Source organism: Tauraco erythrolophus, chromosome 6 (assembly GCF_009769465.1).
Source record: "Tauraco erythrolophus isolate bTauEry1 chromosome 6, bTauEry1.pri, whole genome shotgun sequence".
NCBI classification, from domain to species: Eukaryota; Metazoa; Chordata; class Aves; order Musophagiformes; family Musophagidae; genus Tauraco; species Tauraco erythrolophus.
In genome coordinates this window covers 69045524-69068197 of record NC_141470.1, presented here as the reverse complement: position 1 = coordinate 69068197, position 22674 = coordinate 69045524, and the positions used below count along the sequence as shown (strand labels likewise).

At 40.9% G+C, this 22674-nt stretch overlaps 1 protein-coding gene across 2 annotated transcripts in view; it reads left to right on the top strand.

Moving 5' to 3' along the window:
* Positions 1 to 22674, top strand: part of PELI2 (pellino E3 ubiquitin protein ligase family member 2) — a 75627-nt gene that overhangs the window by 21665 nt on the left and 31288 nt on the right. For both annotated transcript variants that reach the window (XM_086613040.1, XM_086613039.1), the window contains exon 2: positions 7132 to 7261. In XM_086613040.1, coding sequence (XP_086469166.1) covers positions 7132 to 7261 — 130 coding nt within the window. The remainder of the gene's footprint in view (positions 1 to 7131; positions 7262 to 22674) is intronic.

The window sequence follows — 22674 nt, the reverse complement described above, 5'->3', positions numbered from 1 at the left end:
AAGGTCTAATACAGAAAAATATACCTGAGATAAATATTGTCTTTAAAAAAGGAAAGAAAATCTGAAACAGTTCCAGTTATTTTGCTGAAATAGTACATTAATTTTCCTAGATCCAAAATGAATTGTTCAGTATGATACAAGGGGGATGGTGTAAAGAGCACGAAATGCTGGCAGTGATATTATATGAAAAGACACACAAGTTCACTTATTTTATTGTCAACATTGCATCTGTTGAAGTTTTCTGTTTGCGTTGTGATATAAACTAGCATGTGGCATTTTTCCTTTTAATCTGTGTTCAAGGGAGTAAATGTTGGATCCTTCAGTAGAAGAGGGCTTTCCAGTTAGTCAGGATTTCAGCCCCAGAGCTTTTCACGACTGTATGCTGCATACTGTGAAGGTGAATAATGTATCTTTAGACTTCTAATGTTGTAGATGTCATGATAATTGTAGACTTGCCACACTTCTAAAGGAATCTCTCCTGCCCTCTGTGCCATTTTTCCCCTTGTTGCCAATATAAGTGCTTCTGTGGTTTTGCAGTGAACTGGAGAGCAAGAAATTGATGTGGTTTAAAACTATATTTAAAGCATAAATCTGGTTTTGTTTCTCCTTCACATGAACCAGGGAGAGAAGTAGCAGGAACAAAATAGCAAATGAAAGGTGGAACTGCTGCTTTTGGCAGCAGTATTGGCCCACATTACTTCAGTGAAGGTAAAAATACAGTGTAAGCATGAACTGAATTCTTGGTATGTGCCAAGTATATGGAATCATAGAATGGATTGGGTTGGAAGGGACCTTCAAGATCATCCAGTTCCAACCCCCTTGCCATGGGCAGGGACACCTTGCACTAGATGAGGTTGCTTAAAGCTTCATCCAGCCTGCCTTGAACACTTCCAGGGATGGGGCAGCCACAACTTCTCTGAGCAACCTGTTCCAGTGCCTCACTACCCTCAGTGGGAAGAATTTCTTCCTTAGATCTCATCAAAATCTCCCCTCTTTCAGTTTAAAGCCATTGTCCCTTGTCCTGTCACTACAGGCCCTTGTCCAAAGCCCCTCTCCAGCTTTCCTGTAGCCCCTTTAGGGTTAGGGATGGAATAACCTTCCCTTTAGGGAAGGCTGCTGGAAGGTCTCCCTTGAGCCTTCTCTTCTCCAGGCTGAACAACCCCAACTCTCTCAGCCTGTCTCCATAGCAGAGGTGCTCCAGCCCTCGGATCATCTTTGTGGCCTCCTCTGGACCTGCTCCAACAGCTTCATGTCCTTCTGATGGTGGGGACTCCAGAGCTGAACGCAGCACTGCACGGGGGTCTCACAAGAGCAGAGCAGAGGGGCAGAATCCGCTCCCTCGACCTGCTGCCCACGCTGCTTTGGATGCAGCCCAGGACATGGTTGCCTTTCTGGGCTGCCGGCGCACGGTGCTGGCTCATGTTGAGCTTCTCATCCACCAGCACCCTCAAGTCCTTCTCCTCAGGGCTGCTCTCAATCCATTCTCTGCCCTGCCTGTATATATTACTATATGATACAAAACATGGAAACAGAATGTACTTAAAAATTCACTCAAGTCTGACTTCACAGTGAAAGCTGTTGCTAATACTTGTGTAGATTTGTTGTTTAGGGCAGCAAAGATGCACTTTCTCTTGCCCATTAGAGCTACGGTAACAACTGAACTGTAATGTGTCATCTGTTCATAGCTAAGTGGGATGGTTTGCATCTAAAAATGGTGTGGTGTGCAGTGGAACTGTTAGCAGTAGGTGAGGAAAAGTGAAATTACTCCTTTTTGTCCAGTGGAAATATTACCTATGCAACTTAGGACTTGTTCAGTTTGTAGTCTTTTAGGAGGTAGGTTGCATAGGTATGCAGAAGTATTTAAGTTTTGTGATAGTTTGTATTTTCATAGCATTACTAAAAAACAAAGCCAAACAGCCTCCCCTCCAAAAAAAAAAAAAAACCAAACCACCAAAAATACCAGTCTTCCACCTGTCCCCAAACCACCCAACCAACAAACAAACAAAGAAACCAAAAAAACCTAACAAACCAAAAAAATCCAACACCAGGTACTTGCAGCAGATTCTGTCTAGTAGCTAGTAGGTATTCCCCTTAATTTTGAGGATGACTTCCCTGAGTTGAAGTCTAACCGTTTGAGGTGCAGGTCAAGATTTTTAGAGCTCCTGTCCTAAGTAAAAGAGATCTTGTTTACTCTTTGTCACTGGCTAAGCCTAATTCCTTTTAAAAAAAATAAAACAAAAAAAGCTTGAGTAACAAGCTGTCCCACAAATGATTCAGAACTCGTTGATGATCTCTGAAGTAGTCAAGTAGGTTCCTACAAGACTTGTAGAAAGTAGGAACTTGCCACAGTGTTTGGACTGTGGGAGAAGAGCGTGTGTGGTCTTGCTCTCCAGACAACCATGAATCCACGCAGAGGAGAGGCTTTCATTACATATCCAAACCATGGGAAAAACTTAATTGGAGTTTGCATTTCATTATATACCAGAGTCCTCAACTGTTTGATGTAAATCTGTAGGAAACTGGCTTTGATAATTACGATGCCCATAGCCTATGCCAGCACCACTCCCTTATTTGCAAGGAATAGTGCTATCAACAGAGATAATTATCTCACAAGGTTTCATAATGCTACTGTCCCAGTATCGCTGTCACTGAGAAGCATTTGGAAAAATGTATAGGACTGGTCTTACCACATATGTTGGTGTGATGTTTTGGAACATCTGGAGAACTTCAGAAGTGCTCCATAGATGTGCATGGGAGTGGGACAATCTCAGGAACGGTCATTCTGTCTCTGAAATTTAATTTCTCCTAGTTTGTTTTATTAGTTGGAAACAATGTTTGTTCCAGGCTTTTTGGTGGCATGGAGGGTTTCGGCTGCAGGTTGGTTTTGGTAGTGCTGGTCTTGTGGGATGAGAAGTTGGCATGCTAATGCGCTGGTCCCTAAGGTGGATCAGGCTTCTGGAGCTATTGGAAGGGCGCAGAGGGAAGGGAAATGGGCTGATGCTTGTGGAAGAGGGGTTGCGAGAGGGTTCAACAAGGAGCTGGTGTTCTGTTTATGAAGCTCCTGTTGGCTATGGGGAAATCTCATAATGTTCTGTGATGGGAAATTTGTGGCCTTAGTTCTTGACCCTTCTCTTCCTGTGCAGTTCCATCCTGCTGCTGCCCAGGAGGCGGCAGTTGTTGCTCACGCAGGCATTGCTCAGTAGAACAGCTGAGAAAAGTGCAGGATAGGAGAGGGCTGCTTGTCTTGATATAGCTCCCTGTGCCAGTGCTTAAAGGGCTGACTTAGCAAATTGTGGATGATCTGAGGGCTGGAACACCTCTCCTATGAAGACACGCTGAGAGAGTTGGGGCTGTTCAGCCTGGAGAAGAGAAGGCTCCGGGGAGACCTTCCAGCAGCCTTCCAGTACCTGAAGGGGCTACAAGAAAGCTGGAGAGGGGCTGTGAACAAAGGTGTGCAATGACAAGATAAGGGGTGATGGCTTTAAACTAAAAGAGGAGAGATTTCTATTAGATCTAAGGAAGAATTTCTTCCTTCTGAGGGTTGCGAGGCACTGGACCAGGTTGCCCAGAGAAGTTGTGACTGCCCCATCCCTGGACGCGTTCAAGGCCCCGTCCCTGGAAGTGTTCAAGGATGAGGCTTTGAGCAACCTGGTATAGTGGAGGGTGTCCCTGCCCATGGCAGAGGGGTTGGAACTAGATGATCTTGAAGGTCCCTTCCAACCCAAACCATTCTCTGATTCTATGCCTGTATTCCACCTTCAGAATACCGAAACCCACTGTGTCCTGTGGGACAGCTCAGTTGAGAAAGGCAAGGACTTGCCAAGAAGCCAAGGTGGGTCATCTGCCTCAGGAGCAGTCTTAGTTGCACGCTTCCCAGGACAGAGGCGCTGGGTGAGTGGGTGGGTGCTGGTCCTGTTGTGGCTGACGAGATGCCATGGCGTTAATATCTGTTTGGTATGTGGATTGTTCAGGTAGTGGCAAGGAAAGGTGTGGTTCAGGTGCCACGGGGAGGGCTGGTTTGTGGTTAACAAGTCAAGAGTCCTGGCCTAGAAAAAAATGAAGGTGTCTTCTGGCTGTAGAGAGGAGAGAGGCAAGTTCTCTGAGACTCAGTATGCCTACTAATTGTCCTAGCTCTTTTTACCAGTATCAGTTCAGAATAAAACTTGCAGGTCTATAATTAAAGCATAACAAATAGTAAAACTACCACTTAATTCCTCCTGCCCTCTTGTGCAAACGGAATTTAGAAATTGGCACGAAGAAAACCTCTGTGAAAACTTGTCAGTGCTAATCATGATGAATGAATTAAACTTTCACTTTGCTTTTATTTCCTTTCTATTTAAAGTTTCCAAAAGGCCTTTTAACCTTGAGTGCCTTCTTTTAAAAAAGATTATTAAATCCCACAGAGACTTGAAATGATTTCAAGTAGCCTTTCCCAGTTACAATTGTTTTGTGAACATGAGAAAAAACAAATAAAATAACCCCACTAGCCTGGTTTTAACTGTCAGTGGAACTGTTTAAATTCAGTACTATTTAGTTACACAAATACAAAAAAAAATTAATTACAGAATATAAAGCTAGTGATGATGCTAGTTATATGTTATTTGTGAAGGAGTTACTGCTTTCTCAGGTTTTCAGATAAAAATACTTGTAGAAAGAGTGGTGTTTTCAGGCAAGTTAAAACTTGCTGGCATATTCACGGTAATACAGTGTCTTTGAAAGCAAGCGTGTGTATATATCTAGGAAGATTCAAGCTGGAGAATCAAATCATTCCTATTTTAAGGGCTGGTGTTTAAGTTTCCTGTGGATTGTATTGATGTATCTTTCTAGGAATTGGTCTCTTGTGACGAGGATCTGCTGTGTTAACTGAGTGCTTCTCTTTTCTTGTCTAGGGTTAATAACAAGTTTCCAGATACAAGTAGGCCTGGCGTGAAATAATAGTGATTTACTGCTGTTGTTTTTCTGCTGTGCTGGGGAGTCCCTTGTAATGTTCCAGAAAGATACAGTAGTCTTCCCTATAAAAATGGCAGTGAGAGAACAAATTCAATTGTAGCCCAGCTGGAAAGTTCTTGTTATGTGTCTCTAGCATGGAATCATGGAATCCTAGAATGCTTAGAGTTGGAAGGGACCACAAAGATCATCTAGTTCCAACCCCCCTGCCATAGGCAGGAACACCTTCCACTATAGCAGGTTGTCCAAAGCCTCATCCAGCCTGACCTTGAACACTGCCAGGGATGGGGCATCTACAGCTTCTCTGGGCAACCTGTTCCAGTGCCTCACCACCCTCTGAGTGAAAAATGTCTTCCTTATATCTAATCTAAATCTGCCCTCTTTCAATTTAAAGCTATCACCCCTTGTCCTATCACTACACGCCCTTGTAAAAAGTTCCTCTCCAGCTTTCCTGTAGGCCCCCTTTAAGTACTGGAAGGCTGAAATAAGATCACCCCAGAGCCTTCTCTTCTCCAAGCTGAACAGCCCCAACTCTCTCAGCCTGTCTTCATAGCAGAGGTGCTCCAGCCGTCACATCATCTTCGTGGCCCTCCTCTGGACTTGCTCCAGCAGCTCCATGTCCTTCTTGTATTAAAAGTCCATTAAAAAAAAAGTCTGGTTTTACATTCTAGAGAACTTAAATTTGAGATTCTTTCAGGCTTAAATCTCTTCTTGCTTGTGCTCGCAAACATTTAGCAGTCTGCGATTCAGCTCACTGCCGTTTAGATGTTGTGCATGTGAAGTTTTAAACTGTTTTCCTGTGACACCAGGTCCTCCTCACCTGAAGCAAGCAGTGAGCCTTCTGCAGGGCCGTGCTCCATCCAGAGCGAGACCGCACGCTGCCATCCGCTGTCCGTATGCCATTTGTTTGCAAAAGGATACGAGGCTCTCCAAGTGCATTCTTGTGTTACACAAGATAGTTACATACACAGAATGTAATAATAAGAAAGGAAAAAAAAAAAAGATTCTGGCTTACTGCGTTGCTTTTCCTCCTCAGCAGTTGTCATAGAACAGCGAGTGACTATTTGCCTTCTCCAGGGCTACAAACAAACGATTTTTAATCTGCAGATGGTGTGGTGCATGTAGAGGTGAACTACTTCTAAGTGGATCTCTAAACAGATAATGAGATCTCCTAACTTTTTTTTTAACCTTTTTGGCTTTGCAGGGAGTTAGTCACCTTAAACTTCTTTGCCTTTCCAGTTTCCTTTCCTGACTGTGATGTTAGCTTTTAATCAGAAAGACTCTAGGAGAGGGATCTGTGTGATCAGTATAAAATAGGCCTCACCAGTAAGGCAGCTGAGATTTTTATAAGTGGAATAACGTCTGTCATTCTTCAGGCAAAAGTCTGAAGTCTGTGAGGATCAGGAATGAAAGAGGAATCTCTGCAGTAAAGTAAAGCCCTGAGAGATCTCCATAGACCAGTTGAGAGTTACTGAGAATGTTACAGGTGACAGTGCTGTCGTAAATCTTCAGGTGGGGTGGTGATGAATTCCGTGCTTATGCATTGCAAAGAAATTTCCAGTTGATCCCTTCCCTGGGGAAGGAGCTTTATCCCCTTGAGGCTTAAGAGTTGTCTGAATAATTAATCCATTGGGTCTCTGTCCTCAGAGAGATGAAAGAATTGTTGAAGGCTACTGTGTTACACCTGACAAAGGAAGTCATTAGTGAGTCTTTGGAGAGATTCACATAAATTAAAAACACTTGCATCTCTTTCTTTAATAATAGATGAAGCCTTTCGGATTAGAGTTTAAAGAAAAAAAAAAAGAAAGGAAAAAAACAACTAAGGAAAAAACCCTGTATGAGTAGAGTAAAATTCCCTTTCGCTTAATTTGACTTGTCCTTTAATTCTGTCTTTTTCCACGTCACCTCTGTTCTTCCAGATTCCTTTAATTCTAGAGGTGGAGAAGTATTTCTGTGACTGAACAACTCAGTATTTTATTTGTAGTTGATGACCTTGTTAATGATGAATAAAATTTCAACCGTTGATAGAGAAAGAATGTTTGAATGCTCAGGAAACAAAATTTACCACGGTTGTTGCTTTTTTGGTTTTGCCTGTCAGGATATTGTGACCAAATTGCTGCTGCTCTTTACCATATTCCAGATTGGTGGTCTTTTATGCCAAATTTTTTTTTTGTTTATTTCTAGGTATAATGGATCCCTCCCCAATGGTGACAGAGAACGCAGGAAAAGCAGATTTGCCCTTTATAAGCGACCTAAGGCAAACGGAGTTAAGCCCAGCACTGTTCATGTGATTTCTACTCCCCAAGCATCAAAGGTATGTGACAGTGAGGCAAATCCCATTTTTCTGATCATCCTGGGTGGAGAACAACTCGTGAGTTACTGCTGATTTAACTTGCTGCCAGTTCATTCTATGGTAGTCATATATTTGTTTTAATTAAAAGCCTGCAGTGGATTTTCTTTCTAGGGGGTATATATCTTTAGTTTTAATCCATTTACCTGTTTAAAATAGTCTTTAACCTCAGGTGTGAGATTCTGTGACCTTTCTGCCTCTATTGAGAAAGCTGACTTTGTCAATGCTGACGGTTTTATCTGAGCCATAGAGCAGTCTCGTGATGCAAATGCAAGAAGTATTTTAATTTCGTTCTCACTGGAGCGTAAGATTGGTATGTCTCTTTCCTCTTCAGGAAGATAACTGACATAGTATAAAAAACTGAGTGATCCCTCTGGGCCTTTCATTTTTGTTGCTAATAATGGTATTTTATATGTTTTTCACTTGAACTCGAGTGTAGGTGAAGGAGGAAAAGCAGTAAAGTACATACAGTAACATGGTAATATATTAATGTATAGAACTGTCTGGGTCAGAGTTCTGGTGGTGGAGCATATTTCAACCTGAGGAAAGTCATCTCTTCTCTCAAGCCCTTTTTCCTAGAAGGAAAAAGTGACTAGAGTTCTGGCCAAACTGGAGGGGGAGTTCTGTGGTGACGCTCACAAAAATGGATTGTTTGTAAGAGATGTACATCGCTTTTACTGAAATATAAATTGGGGGAGGGAGAGAACATACAATGTTCTCAGAAGTGTGTTGTCTAACTTGGACCGAGAGAAAAATATTGTTTAATACATAGCATAGTGTTAGGTTTTCTTTTACAGTACGTACCATACGCAGTATACACCTAAATTTATCAAAATATACAATCTCAGATTTTGTTTTTTTAAGATTGTATAGGGCCTGCATAGTGCAGATAAATATGTAGTCTTTTGGATTAAAAGTTTCTGTAAATATTTTTCAGTGTTTGTATTCTCAGAATGAAAGCGTTAGATCTTCCTTATGAAGTCAACCTTCAAAATAGAAGGCTGGTAGTATAAGTTTGTACCTTGGTAACTCTGGTCTGTTGCTTAAAATGTAACAAATGGAAAAAAAAAAGTGTATTACATAGCTGATGGAAATATACACATGTTCTCACTGGATAATCTTAAGTATTTGGACTGCAGATAGTATTTCAGCATTTGAGTTGCAAAATGTTTAAACACCTGGCAGACACGACAAGGTATCTGGTTAATGTTCATCTGCGTTGTTATTGTAGTGCAGATAAAATATGTGCTGTACAAATTAGTGTCCTTATAAAGATAGCATAGGGTCTGAGACATTGAAGTCCCTCCTTTGAGGATTTGGGTTCAGGTAGATATTTCAGGTTGCATGTATTCTTTTGTACTTTCTCTGAACCCTTATAAAAGAGCTTTTGTCTGTTTATACTGTTGTCTGGGGCAAGGCTGGTGGATGTGTGCCAGAACAGTGATGCGGTGGATTTCAGTTAGTGCTCTTTCGGATGCACGGGAAGGATGTTTACATTGTAAGGTGCTTTCGTAGGCTTTTCTGACATCTTAAACACCAGAGCCTAAATGGGTTTTACTAGGAATGGCTTCTGCATACAAATTCTGTGAATGATTCCAGAAACATAGACTAATAGAGAAAAGAGGGAGCTGCTTTGTTCTTAGAAAATAACATGCAGCTTGACCGCAAAGGTTTCATTCCGTGCTCAGTCCTTCAGTCTAACTCTTATTTAAGGAAGATGAAACAGTGGGAACTCGTGCTGCACAGGGTATTAACAAGTTTCTTCCCTTCACTTCCTTCTTTTTAACTTTTCAGATACCAGTTCTCTGTTTTGCTTTGCTTGTTTGTTGCTGTAAACTGAATCTTTGAGTAGAAAGAAATGTGTTATTTTCAAAGTACTGATGCTTTTTGGGTGGTGGATTTAGTAGAGGTGGGTAAAGCACAGACTGTCTCCATTTGTTTTGTCTCAGTGTACTGGGGCAGGGATGCTTGAATGAGGTGCAGAGCTGGTTTTGTGCTAATTGCATTAATGCAGCAGCTCAAGAACTGTAGCTGTTGCCCATTTTAAGTTAGCGTGTCAGCCTGAAAACTGCCATAGATCGTAAGAAGATGCTTGTCATGTTCCAGTGTCCCTGCTATGCAGGTGTCAAGGACAGCTGGAGTAGCAATGGTTTCAGTAGTTAATTTAGCTGAGCTAATTGCATATGAATCAGTGCCTTTTGTTTTTTCCCTTGGAGTGCCTGGTTTTTGCCACTCTGCCTTTTGGAGGTGCAGAAGAAAATTTACAATAATTTGGCCTTCTGAGGGTATATGCAGGGGGGGAAAGCACTGCATGGGTAATAAGTCTCCAGTTTTTTCAGAGTAGTGTTAAAATATGCATGCATCTCTTCAACATTATGCACTTGACTTTAAAACCTGTTGTATTAACTCTATGCTTAGGTACCATTCAGGGAATTTTCTAGTGTCCCCTGTTTTACAAAACTCAGACCATTTGGTTGAGACAGACTTTTCCAGCATTGTCAAAATTAATATTGCTGTAAGAAAGGAAGCTTAAAACTCTTCTGCTGTCTCTTGTTTGTCTGTGTGTACATGTCTGGGGGAGGGGGAGGTGTGAGACTTTCCATTAACTGTGTACGAACCTTACTCAAGATTTTAATAATCTCTTTTGCTACGCTAGAGTTTGTTTCAAAATCATCGAGTCAGAGGAGAGGCCATTCCTTGCGTTGGCTTCGGTCTCATGATGAAGAGGAAGACTGTTATCAGTCATGATCGTATGACAACCTTCCTCTGACTACCAAACTCTTAGGTGTAAGCTTGCTACTAGCCCATCATGACATAGTTAGGATTGCCGATTTTTATTGTCAAACTATTAGAGCTATTTAACAAAATCAAAAGTTAGTTGTAATGTTTGTTTTGTTTGGTTGAGTTGTCTTAACTGTTGTTTTAGTGCACAATAACTAGCGCTCTGGAACCCAAGTCTAGGTCTGCTGGTGTCTGAGATGATCACAAGCTTTACTTGTGCAGAAATCTTCCAGTGAGCGCTGAACTTCAAATGAGAGGGGGATTGTAAGTTTTCAGAATAATCACCTGGGAATGATGGGATGCTAAACTAGAGATTTTTTGAGGGGATATGGGAGGGGTTTTAAGAATTTTTTTGTATTTTGGAGTTTTGTGGGTTTTTTTTTTGTCTAGGGTATGCATGTCTGACAGGGAAAGGGATAATTGAAAACAGAACCTGCTTAATATTGCTGTAGAATAGTATTTGAGGACAGAATATCTTTGTTACAGATCTTAAGTAGGTGAACAACATGTCCTGTCTAAATAAAACTACGATCCCAGTTTCTGCCAAGCACAAATGTTCCTTCTTCCTGTACGCATCCAGTCTCTTGGTTCAGTGGGCCGTTAGGTTAATGCTTTCCCCCTGTGCAAACACAGGTGGATCTTCATTCCTGTTTCCTCCTCTTCATAGCCATCGCTAACTCTCTGTCGGAGGCTGTTAGTTGGAGTTCCTTTTGTGGAACGGTGGGAGAGAACTCCCCCAGTACTCTGTGGGCTGCTAGCAGCTGGCTTTAGCAATGAGGTTACTGGTGGTACTGGATGCTCAAGTCCTGTAATCCCCCGTGACTCTAGATATGTATGCATTTAGATTTCTTTATTGATTTCTAATGCTTTGGAATTACTTGTATGGGTGTAAAGGTTAGACAAATGAAGGAGCTTCACATGCATTTGAGTTGGTTGAAGTATGGCATTAGGAAGTGTGAATTGTTGACATTAGCCCTCCAGGATTCCCTAGGATTACTCTGGAAGGATGAATGAATTCTGTAACAGCATGTATGGTATTTGAGACCTTTCGAAGTACTGAGACAGTGGCAAGAGAATATAGCTAGCAAGCCCTAGAAGTACTCCTTTCTAACAAGTGAACGTTGCGCTTTGATGCCTAAGCTCTTGCATTCTTAATACTGACTTGATAAAAGGTTGCAAATGTCTTTTGAATTGCTGCAGAGTAAAAAAAAAAAAAAAAACACACCACCTTTAATACCAAGACATACCACCCTAAAAAGGTATTTATTATGTCTGCTGTTCTTGGGATCAGAGTTTTCCTTTGGTAACCTGTGGTAGATAAAGGCAACCTATTTTCTCCCCTATGAAATTACTATTTCAAGCTGACTGGGGAAGATCTTTCAAGTCCAATTACCTGCCGAGTTGGCTTCTGCTTTGTGCTATCACAACAGCAGCTTGTGTAGTCACTGGCTGGGTTCCTGCAGCTCGAATCAAGTTTCATGCTGCTACTGTAGAAGAACAGAATGCAGCCATACGAATAATTATTAGGTCGGGGAGAGAGCTGCAATTTGTGTTTTGAGTGATGAGAGAAAATGAAAGTGTAGGATTCTTGTGATTAGTTATCTACGGTAGCTGTTGCATCCGCTGTGACATACTTTGTGAATTTTGAGTAAAAAGACCAGAAATCCTTTTGGCACTGACAGTTTTTTTGGTGTTCGTTCTGGATGAGAGCTGTAGAGCTCAGCTGTGGTCAGGAGCGTACTGTGTCTGTCAGTGGCTTTTCTCTTCCCTGTTGGGCTTATTTATGGTGTAATCAGTTCACGGAGCACTAATTTGTTCTGAAGGAACTTAATCACATAGGTATCTTGAGAGTCCCAACTTGTGCAGAGGCAGCTTTTTCCTGGCTCATCAGACTGAGTCGGCTTGAATAATAGTTTCCTCGATGTAGAGTGTCCTTTTCTTCTACAAATGCACATTGTCTTAACGTGCTAAGTCCCTTTCCCCTGCGAATAATAAGGAATGGTTAGACAAAAGAAAATGGTTAGGCTGATTTTATTAGTAGGGCTTAATAAATAACAACTGTTACTTGGTTTGAAGCTCTCCTTCCTCAGCTTTTGGGATCTATTGAGCAGAATGCATGTCAAAGGTTTTGGAAAATCACTTCACAGTGTTTTCTAACAAAACCCAGATGTTTAGTGAAGGAAGGAGAATTAAAAATTGCTGAGGACTACAGCAATAATTTTTTTTTATGGCTTAACATTGTTTTTTCTTTTCATGCTTTCCCTTCAGAGGGTAGACAAAAGATCAAAAAATGCTTTCCTTATAAACTCTGTTTAAACTACATCTGCTATAAATCAATACTTCAAGCAGATTCTACTAGATTTTGGGTGCCCTTTGGAAGCAGAGCAAGGTGCAGCGATCGCCAGGGCTAGTGTTAAGAAACTCGGGAGCATTGCATTTCCCCCTACGCTTCCACTTCACTTTCTGCAGGAAGCCGGGCCGTGTAACCCGCCACCGCACAGTATCTGCCAGTTTCCAACTTCCTTTACCCTGTCAGAAATAACCTGGAGGAGTTGAGCCTTGTGGAAATGGAGAGCCAGGTGAAATAGAGATTGTATCTCAGCTGGGTTTTTAAAATGGCATAGTGTAAGGTCAGACGCTGTGAACCTTTGCTGCCCATCAGGGAATGTCCTCAGTTGTTCGTGCCACTGGAAAAGCTGCAGGTAGGGTTTGCGCTGCAGGCAGCAGGGCCGCTCGTTTCACTGAAAGATAACAATTTCACTACTTTAACTTCATGTAGTATGACTTGTTTAAAAATATCTTGTTCCAATTTGACTGGTTTCTGCATGCCTCCTCACTATTCCTCAGGATTTAGAGTGGAAATTTTGGACCATGTACTGTAGTGGTGAAGGTCTGTCCTGTTACATGTTTATTCTATTCGACTCTTAACTGGATCTGGTCTGAGAAGTGCATCTCTCCTGAGAGCTGGGCTGGTCTGAGCTTCCTAGACGTTAGGAGAAAACCCAGAATTGATTTCAAATCAAATGAAGCTGCAGGGATGTTTCTGCCTGTGGGGTGGTTCTGCTGTTTGAACTTGCTGTCGGGATAACACGTCATTGCAAGTCGGCATCCCTGAGAACCTCCCTAGAATATTAAAAAGTGGTGACAATCTGCTGTTGTGTTCCAGGTGTTTGGGTGGGCTGTGCTGTAGTGCAATTATGAACAGCTCGATGACTACAGGGGCTCGTACATAACTATTAGAAGAGTCTTGGGACTGTTAGCATTTGTAATACAGGAATTCCTATCTACTGTTTTGGAAACATGCTTCATCACTTCTGTTGTGGGGGTAACTGTGCACAAGTCTGAAGTGTGACTTTCACGCTAGCTTTGAACTGCAAAGCCCCCATAGCTGGATTCGAAGCTGTATGGAATGGAGTTTTATAGCACGTATGACACAGAGAGCCTGTCCTTGGCTGAGACTTGTACCACAGAACTGAAGACAGATGCTTTGGTACTATGAAGAAGTGTAAGGCAGCATGTACCTTATTCTTGTGCTGTCCTCTTTCAACAAAATTGTAAGTTCTTGGAATATTTGTGCTAATGACAAGTATATAGGTTGTTTCATGCTCAAAAGAAAGTGTGGTGATGAGGAGCATGCAACTAATGGTGTATATGCTTTTTGTGTTATCTCAAACTGTCACGTCCAGACAAAATTGTCTTAAATGGATGGAATGTTGTGTTTTGGAAAAAACAGGTAGTATATACTCAGTCACAGCAGTGTGGGACAGCGTTCTTGGAACAGAGGAGTTGGAACTGCATCAAAGAGTAGATGAGACTCGTATGCTTTAAGGCTTTGTTGAAAGGGGCAATTATTTTGAAAACACAGAGAGCAATTCAAGGTTCATGGGCCAACAGTAACTTTTCAAAGAAACAAAGAGCTGCTATTCCTGTTTTACAAATTAGAAAATACTTATTTTCCAGAATGCGTTGAGATTTTGTTGATGGAAAGAACAAAATCTAAATGTTTCTCTTTTTTGGGAGTCTTTTATGACTACGAATAATTTTATCTGTTGACTAAGCGAAGTAGTAGAGGGGTGACTGACTTGTGAGACTACAAGATTCCTCTTTCCACTGTTTGTAGATCTCTTGTCTGAGACATGTTTCTATTTTATTTTAGATGTTTTATTTTAGATGCAGGACTGCTTTGTTTTAGGATCCTGCTGTTTTGCTCCTATTTGACACCAGAGACCTTCCAGAGATTTTAGTAGAAAACGGAGTACATTATCAGGATAATGTCTTTTTGAAGGGATGTATCCCCAGCGAAATGCTTATGGTGATGCTTCATTTGCTGTATGCTCCAAGCTCTTTAGCACTGCATGCAGAAATTCTGTTTTCTGTGTTTGGCGGTCATAAGAGCAATTCAGAATTCTTTAGCACTGTGGGTTTGCTTCTACAAGATAATTATCTTTTTTTGATTGTCTCATGAGCTGTCCTTCCATGAAAACAAGTTTGTCTAGCCATTGGGTCTACATCAGAGCTTGTACTTATGTGACCTCCATGAAAGACCATGTGTGTTGTGTACAGACTTGTCTTTAAATTCTGCAGATGTCTCTTGTCCATAGTGATTCTGCCAGTACTTCAGGAAGTTCTGGACTCTGCAGATGCTTGGTGTGAGATAATGTGTGTGGTAATACATACTTTGGCCTTCCAATTTCAGTAAGAGCAGATGCCTATTGCTTTGACTTGAGGAAGCTCATTAAAGGCCCAGCACTGCCAACTTGCTTGGTTGTACAGTACTTGATTTTTCTCCAGCTCCCATCAGTGTGAGCTCAGAGTGATCTCTCCTACTCTGAGTTCACCACAGTTAGGAAATGATGGATGCTTTCTCCTCTGCTTTTTGATATCGACAAGCAAGGAGGGGTATTGGTCCCTGTCAAGCTGAAAAACTGTGGATTTGATGCACTGAAGTCAGATTCGTGTGTTCCCTGGAGAGTTTTTCCCACGACTGGGTCTTCAGGAAGTTCTGCTTGGAGTCCCTCACTGTATGAGTGGACACAAGCTGATCACATGGATAACCAACCAGCCTCTCTCTTTGAAGCTCTTTCCTTCACAGTATTTTGACTATGTATCTGTTTAATATACAGTCTCCTCCTGAGTCCAGAATTCCAGAAGAGGTAATTAAAGGAGATCATGTGGTTGAGAGAAAGTGAGGGAGAGGTGTGTTTTTTGTGCTTCAGGCTTTGGAGTGCTTGGTGAGTGTTATTAAAGCAAAACTTTTTATCTGTACTGCGTGAATACAAAAAAAAAAGTGCATGAATGGTCAAATAATCTTCAACAATTATGGGTCCATTTCTCTAGTTTGCGTGTTTGGCACTGTACTTTATCCATCCAAACCTTACTAGTTTTGAATTTTCTACAAAGCAAGTTTGGAGGAAACATTGAATAGGACAGTGACTGCAAACGCACAAAAACTGGAAGGAGGACTGAAAGGAATTTTGGGGGTGTTTGTGGATTACTTTTGACTGCTAGCCTTCATAGTAAATGTTGTTATATTAAACTTCAGACAATGGACTACTGTGCAAGACACGCAGAAATTTTTCCTCCTCCCTGTTTTCTTATGCTAGTATTTGGTTATCCACACCATTTTCTCTCTGCTTCAGCCCACCGAAGAATCTTCCACTGCTGAAGGTCAGCAATAAGGCAGTGCCTTGGTGGTCCAGGTGGGAGGCAGGCAGGAACAAAGCTGACCTCGCTTCAGCATGGGCAGCTGCTCTTATTTTGTTCCAAGTGAAAAGCTGGCCTTGGAAAGCTGGGTTGCGAAACTTCTAATCGCTTATAAAATGTTCTTCCTAACTCATCCCTCCCCCTCAAAGCCTGCTCAAATCTTACTGTTTGGTGTTTTGTCACAAAAATTGACTCTCTTGCTGCTTGAGTGTCATAAATGAACTGTAAGTCAAAACAAAATGTTTGCAATTTTGTGTGAGAGACAGCCCATGTTAAATATCTGAAAATATCATCACTCTTACCATCTTGATTGTTACTGGGAAGGTCTAATGCGAGTTTCCTTGGTTAAAAATACCTTGGTTATTTCATGTTGAAACTTAGTATCTTAGTAGTAGCAGATACTGCTGGAGTCGAGAGTAATACTGTGTCATTATGTGATGCAGATAAAAAAAAACAGGACTTTTCCTGAGGAACATTTTTTCCTAGAAATCATAGAAAAGTATTTCAAAAAGGAAAGAAGTTATGTATCTGTTAAGTCCCTTTGGATGTGTGAATTTACCCGAGGTCTCAAGTAGATCAGGCTGTCCAGTTAAGGTAGCCCTGTTCGTTACTCTAGTTCAAAACTTTTCCAGAAGTGTGTTTTTCAAATACTTATATAATGTACATATTTAGATTATGCAACATATGTTTTACAGATATTTTTCTAAACTAGTTTTATGGCTTTTGCTGTGGAAATATTTTAGATATTAGAAGAAAAGAAAGCATTGCGATCGTTGTTTAAAGAATATTGGCTTTTTTTTTTTTAAAGAAAGGATTTGTAGCTTTAGATCAGTGGATATAAAACTTGTTAAGTAAAATCTGGGTACAGAGTTCATTAAGTCTAAACAGGAGTATATGTTCTATACCTTGTACTTTGTGCCAATATTGGGTGTTGAACAACAACTACTTCTTTATAATCCATTATCAAAACCCTTTGGCAGAATGTTTTTCTTTGTTTACCATGAGGCTTAATTCTAGACCTTCAAGTTCAGAAGGCTTTTTCTTGGAGAGCGAACATGAAGAACATCCCCAAATCCTGACAGATCAGCCTGCACCTTCCCCCTGCAAACCCCGGCAACATCTAAGCTTTATTTCTATTCCTTAGTGCTCTAGGATTAATTTCCTTCTATACCAGTAGCTTCATACTTCCTCATGTCATGTCTGCTGTTGCTTTAGTTCCAGTTTTCCTCATTTTGTGGTTCTGTGAACTGGTTGTAAACTCTTCATGTGGAACAGTGTCCAATGCTTCGGAACGCCGATGGTGAAGCAGTGATGTTGCATCGTTTGATTCAAGGAGCGATTCCCTTTCTGCAATCTCTCTCTTTCCAGAAGATGATGTACTTCATCTCTCCAGATGAAGAAGTAGGGCCCTGATTTTAATCTGTGCCTGTGTGAGTAAATGCTCAGGAATTGTGTAAAAAAATAGTCTGATTAAACTTTGGCCTTAATGATGAATAAAAATACGTACATGAATACCAAATAGAGGTGACAGAGGGAACACCATCATATAACGTGGCAGTATGAATGTACTGGGGTTTTTTTCAGACTGAAGTAGTAATTTGTTTTACTTGGTGGCAGTGAAGGTAACCGCATTTAGCCTTAAAAGCACTAAACTACTTTGAAACAAGAGTGCAGAGGCACCCTTCTAGGTCAAAGGGTTGGATAGCTTCAAATAAATCTCTGAAAAGGAGATTTTTGGAATGTAACAAACAGGATCTCTGCTTCAGGTAGGATTGCGGGCTATGCTAATGCTGAGATAATTCTGCCTCAACAAGCAAATGTTACAGCTCTCATGAGCAGTAATCCTTTCTGTTCTGGTGTTTGCCACATCGTGCTTAGCTGCAGTGTTGATGGCAGAGCATTCATGTGAGTTAGATGATCTCTGATACCCAGACAGTCTTGCTACCAGCTGTGTGACCAGTCCTGCGTAGAGTTGCTTTGAGTAAGCCGCTTTGCGCTAGATAAAACCAAAACACCTCAACAGCGCTCAAAGGTAGGTGCAGTGGAGGGATAGTCCATCATTTCAGCAGCCTGGCTGTTTCAGCAGCTGTTACTGGTGGAGGTCATTGAAATGTCAATGTCAGGGCCATTAAGGACGGGCTTGAGTCTGAGGTGGACACCTGTGTTGACACACTGGTTGTATGTGTGATGATGCTGAAGCCTTGTCTGTGCAGGCTTAGTCTGTATGGCAGTGGAGTCTAGGAGGTGGCTCAGCGAGTAGCACATGCCTGTTCTGGAGCAAACTGATGTGGTCAAGGCTCCATTGACTCAGCAGCAGCTTAGACATCTGATGCATATGGTAGGTCATACCAACTGAAGTATCTTAATCACTGATTTAACCCCAGGTGAAGGAAGACTCCAGAAAGAACTCCCTAGCAAGTTTATGTACAGTGGATGTTTGACATTTTGGGAGTGTCATGTAATCTGTTGTCCTTCAGTAATTTTTCTGACAAGCACTCAAGGACTGTCTACAGAGTCCTTTTTTTCTGTACTTCTGCCAAGATTCAGATACTCCTCGTTCTGAAGTCAAGAAAGTCTTCTTCAAGGAAATGTCGTACCCAGAATCATTTGTTAATTGTGCCTAGCTCTGCTCGTGTTCAGGGCTGGCTTTGTCAGCCCTGGATGCTCTGTCTTAAAGGCAGTGCTTGGCTTTCACTTGCCAACTTGTGAATGAAGTTCTTACTACTAGTGAAAGTTCATAAATCACAGAGGTCACAGATACCTCAGCCTGTCCAGTGGTTCAGGATTGCCATGGTCTCACCTTTCTCAGATGATTAACAGGAAGGAGAGAGCACTTAAAACAGTTGTTACAGGTACATAATGTACTTGTATCATTTGTCTAACTTTCGTGGTTGTGTATCAATGTGTGTTTGAAGGCCAATGAAGATAAAAGGTAGGTGTTCTTTTAAAATGAAACCCTTCTGCTCGTAAGGATGCACAGTCTCCTTTGAATGACTGGCCAAAGTCTTCATGTTAATTTGAAAAATGTTTTGCTGCTTATGCACTTTCCCTATTTTTTATCTGTGTTTTTTACTCTATCTTCTTTTTACTAAAATAGGTAACTAATGTTGAAGGAAGCTTGCAAGTCTTCATGAAGCATCTCAGATGCATTTAAATCTGTTTATTTAGTGCCTGCTAACTGTAGCTAGTATGATGTTTGAATGCTCTTTTATGCAGACTGGTGGAGGACTTGGGGTGGGATAGAATTCATTGTTGATGGAATTGTAACTTTGTCAACAGCAAACAATTGCATGTGGAGCAGAAAGGCCAACAATGTATTAAATTTAATGTATTAAATGTATTAAGTGTTCAAGGCCAGCTTGGATGAGGCTTTGGGCAACCTGGTGTAGTGGAGGGTGTCCCTGCCCATGGCAGGGGGGGTTGAAACTAGATGATCTTTGAGGTCCCTTCCAACTCAAACCTTTCCATGATTCTATGATATGTCTTGGCATTGTCAGTGCTGTATCACTGTAATTTATGATTGGGCCTTGCTGTAGTAATTCTGTTAATAGTTTGTTACACTAGAGTGTAGGTTTCGCTTCGCACTAGGGGGTAAACACCTTTCCTTTAAATTAGAAAACGTGGTTATATTAAAGTGCTTTTGGCAGAAAAGATCGATACCTCTGTAGGGCAGGTTGTCTTCTCGTCAAGTATGTAGTTGGGTTGGTTGTATGTCTAAATAGAGTGAAGGCTTGCTTTCTGATGTGGTGTTTTGGGTGAATTTCTACAACGTTGCTAGGTTGGGAGTTGGTTCCTAACTTTGCCAAGATTTTGAAGCATATAAAATTGAGAGGGTGTTGCATTAAACTCTTAGATAATTAATGTACAGGATCTGGCTGTGACCATAGTTTTGGAAGAATGTATTCTAATAACTTTGTATGAGAAGGTGACGTATAATTTGGAAATAAGCTGATGAAGAAGCTTTCAGTTTGTCTTTTTCCCTTATGCATAGCGTCCTGTACATCTCATGGAAATAGATAAAACACATAACTTAAAACGTGCCTTTGATTTGATGACTTGATTGGAAAGGATGGGTTAAAGCCCTTCTGTGCTTACTCTTCTTCCCAAGAAAGCCTCCTCGCTCCCATCCCCTCCTCAGTGCCTGTCTTGTGCTCCTCCTCGACTCAGTGCTCTTTTGTCACTGGCAAGGAAGGGACACCAGGAGTCTTGATGTTGGTTTTTTGGTTCCGTTTTTTTCCTGGTTGGTCTGTGATAGGTATCAGTGAGATGCCTGTGCTGAGCTTTTTAGAAAAACATTGCTGAACGTTTTCTTTTTGGAAATAAAAATGTTAAAACTGTACTCAGGGTTTTTTTAAAGAGCATTTCCTTCTTTCACATTTAATATATAAAACATATGCGCTGTGCTTAGCACTTGCTACTGTTGTAGAGCCTTGTTCCTCCTGGAATACACAAAGTAAAAATAGTCCAGTATGCTCAGGAATTGAGACTTGATGTGTCCCCGTTTTCACTCGTACCACTAACACTTGCGCTGTGTCGATCCATCGCTCCATGTTGGTAGCATTTGGGTTTTGTTTTTCGCTTTTCCTCTTGAGCTGGCAAAACGAGAAACTTGTTTTTGCCATAGCAAGCTTCTTTCCTTGTCTCTTAACACAAATTATGGCAACGTAGCAACAGAAAGGGAGGGGATGTGTTGACAGAACATTCACATATAACATTGGATCTGGAGAAGATATTTTAATGTCTGAAACGTAGAACTACAAATTGTTCTCTTAATCACTTGTTTTCAATGCCTGTGTTCATGAAAGTAGTTCAGCACACTGCCTGTTCTGGCTTAAATCTTAAAAATCTTATTTAAATCCTAGATTCGAATCTTCATGAATAAATCTTAACTTTGTAAAGCATGAAATAGTAGGATTTTATCACGTTGCTGTTTGTTCATGTTTCTGTGAAGGGGAATCTTGGAGTAATAGACATGCTTCTATAATTAGAATTTAGTTACACTAGATTATCTCTCCGTTTCACTATTTTATACTGAAAATCAGTACTTTATGCACTTTGCTAAGTGAGATGCACAGAGGCAAGCATTAAAAATTACACGTTAGAGTTGTCTTCAAACTCTTCTGCTGTTTTTATATTTTCCTTGGTACTGAGACCTTTTGCTACAGAACGGAAAAAGGTAGGATACATGCTGTTCTTTCATAGCTATCATTTCCTCAAAACTATTATTTGGCTTGGAAGCTAGTCTGAGCAGAAAGTGTCAGTCATCTATCTGCCTGTCTAGCAGCAGAACACTGATTTGTGATCTCCTAGTGTCACAAATAAAATGAGTCTTTCCAGAGCTGGACAGAATTTCAACTGGTTTTTCCTGTAGCATTTGCACTGGAGAAGCTTCATAGTAACAACTCAGCTTTTTTTTCCTCCAGCAGGAATGTCTGTCTTTTGTTCTTACAACTTAAGTGCATTGTTCTTTTATGAATGCTTTTTCCATAAGTGCTGTGTGGGGTTTTTGTTTAGTTTTAACAAAAAAAAAGGAAAAATAATAAAAAAAATTCTTGCATTAATTTGTGAAATTGTGTTTGAACTTCCTAACAGAAGTTAGTCAGGTGGTTGTGCAGCGATACAAAGCTGCAATTATCTCTATCTTTGTGCTCCCATGGGGCTTCATTAAAGTGTCTCCTTTTTAGCAGCTTCTGTTTCCCAGCATGGTGAAGTTGAGGATTCAGCAGACACAACAAATATTTTTTTGTCTGTAGTATTTCATACCTGCAGATGGAACATTTGGCCACCGTTTTTTCCTATTGTAGCAACAGGAGAACCTGGGTGAGTTCTGACAAACCTTCTCGTATTTAAACCTACTTGTTTGATGGCAGTGTAGCAAAAGCATCGACTGTTTTGCTGCATCAGCTTATTCATTGCTTTTAGCAAAAGACAGGGACAATTGCTTCTCTGAAATGGCTTTAAACTGCTGTATTTCTAATATTGCTTAATACAATTTGACAGGCACTTTGTACTTGAACTCTTAAAACCTTACGCTATAACAACAATTTCATGATGGGGTAGTGTATATTTAAGCAGACTTTTTTAGATTTGATAATCAACCCTGAGAGGAAGTATTTAATATTTCAGATCTTCCAGGCTGATAGTTATGTGCCGTAGTAACATCGTCCTCTTCAGGCAGTGCTTTGTCTTTTCATAACACTTAATGCTTCTCTCATTTGACAATTTTTAGCTATCAAATCTAAGTTTGAGTCTCAACAAAAGTCTGTAGTAAAGATACAGTGGGTTATGGACACAAAAACTGTCTGATGCTTATACTTCCCACTGTGTACGAGTATGTGTCAGTTGGGCGCCTGATGTTTCAAGACCCTTTAAATGATTTAACTCCATATAATTAATATTAGAATTTTTTTTACAACGAAATGCACTTTTTTCCTTCTGTATTTTAGTGCATATAGTTCTTTTTTCTGTAATGTATATCATAGAATCATAGAATGGTTAGGGCTGGAAGGGACCTTCAAAGGTCATCTAGTCCAACCCCCCTACAAGGAACAGGGACATCTCCCACTAGATCAGGTTGCTCAGGGCCTCGTCCAACCTGGCCTTGAACGTCTCCAGGGATGGAGCATCCACCACCTCTCTGGGCAACCTGTTCCAGTGTTCTACAACTCTCATGGTAAAAAATTTTTTTCTAATATCCAACCTGAATCTACCTCCCTCTATTTTAAAACCATTACCCCTTGTCCTATCACAATAGGCCCTCCTGAACAGCCTCTCCCCATCTTTATATGGTGATGTCTTTGCCAGCATTTAAGTGTTGAGTGCAAATCAAGGGAAATGAATAGTTTAGACATGCATTTGTAGCCCCTTGTTAAGGGAATGTCTATAATCTTTTG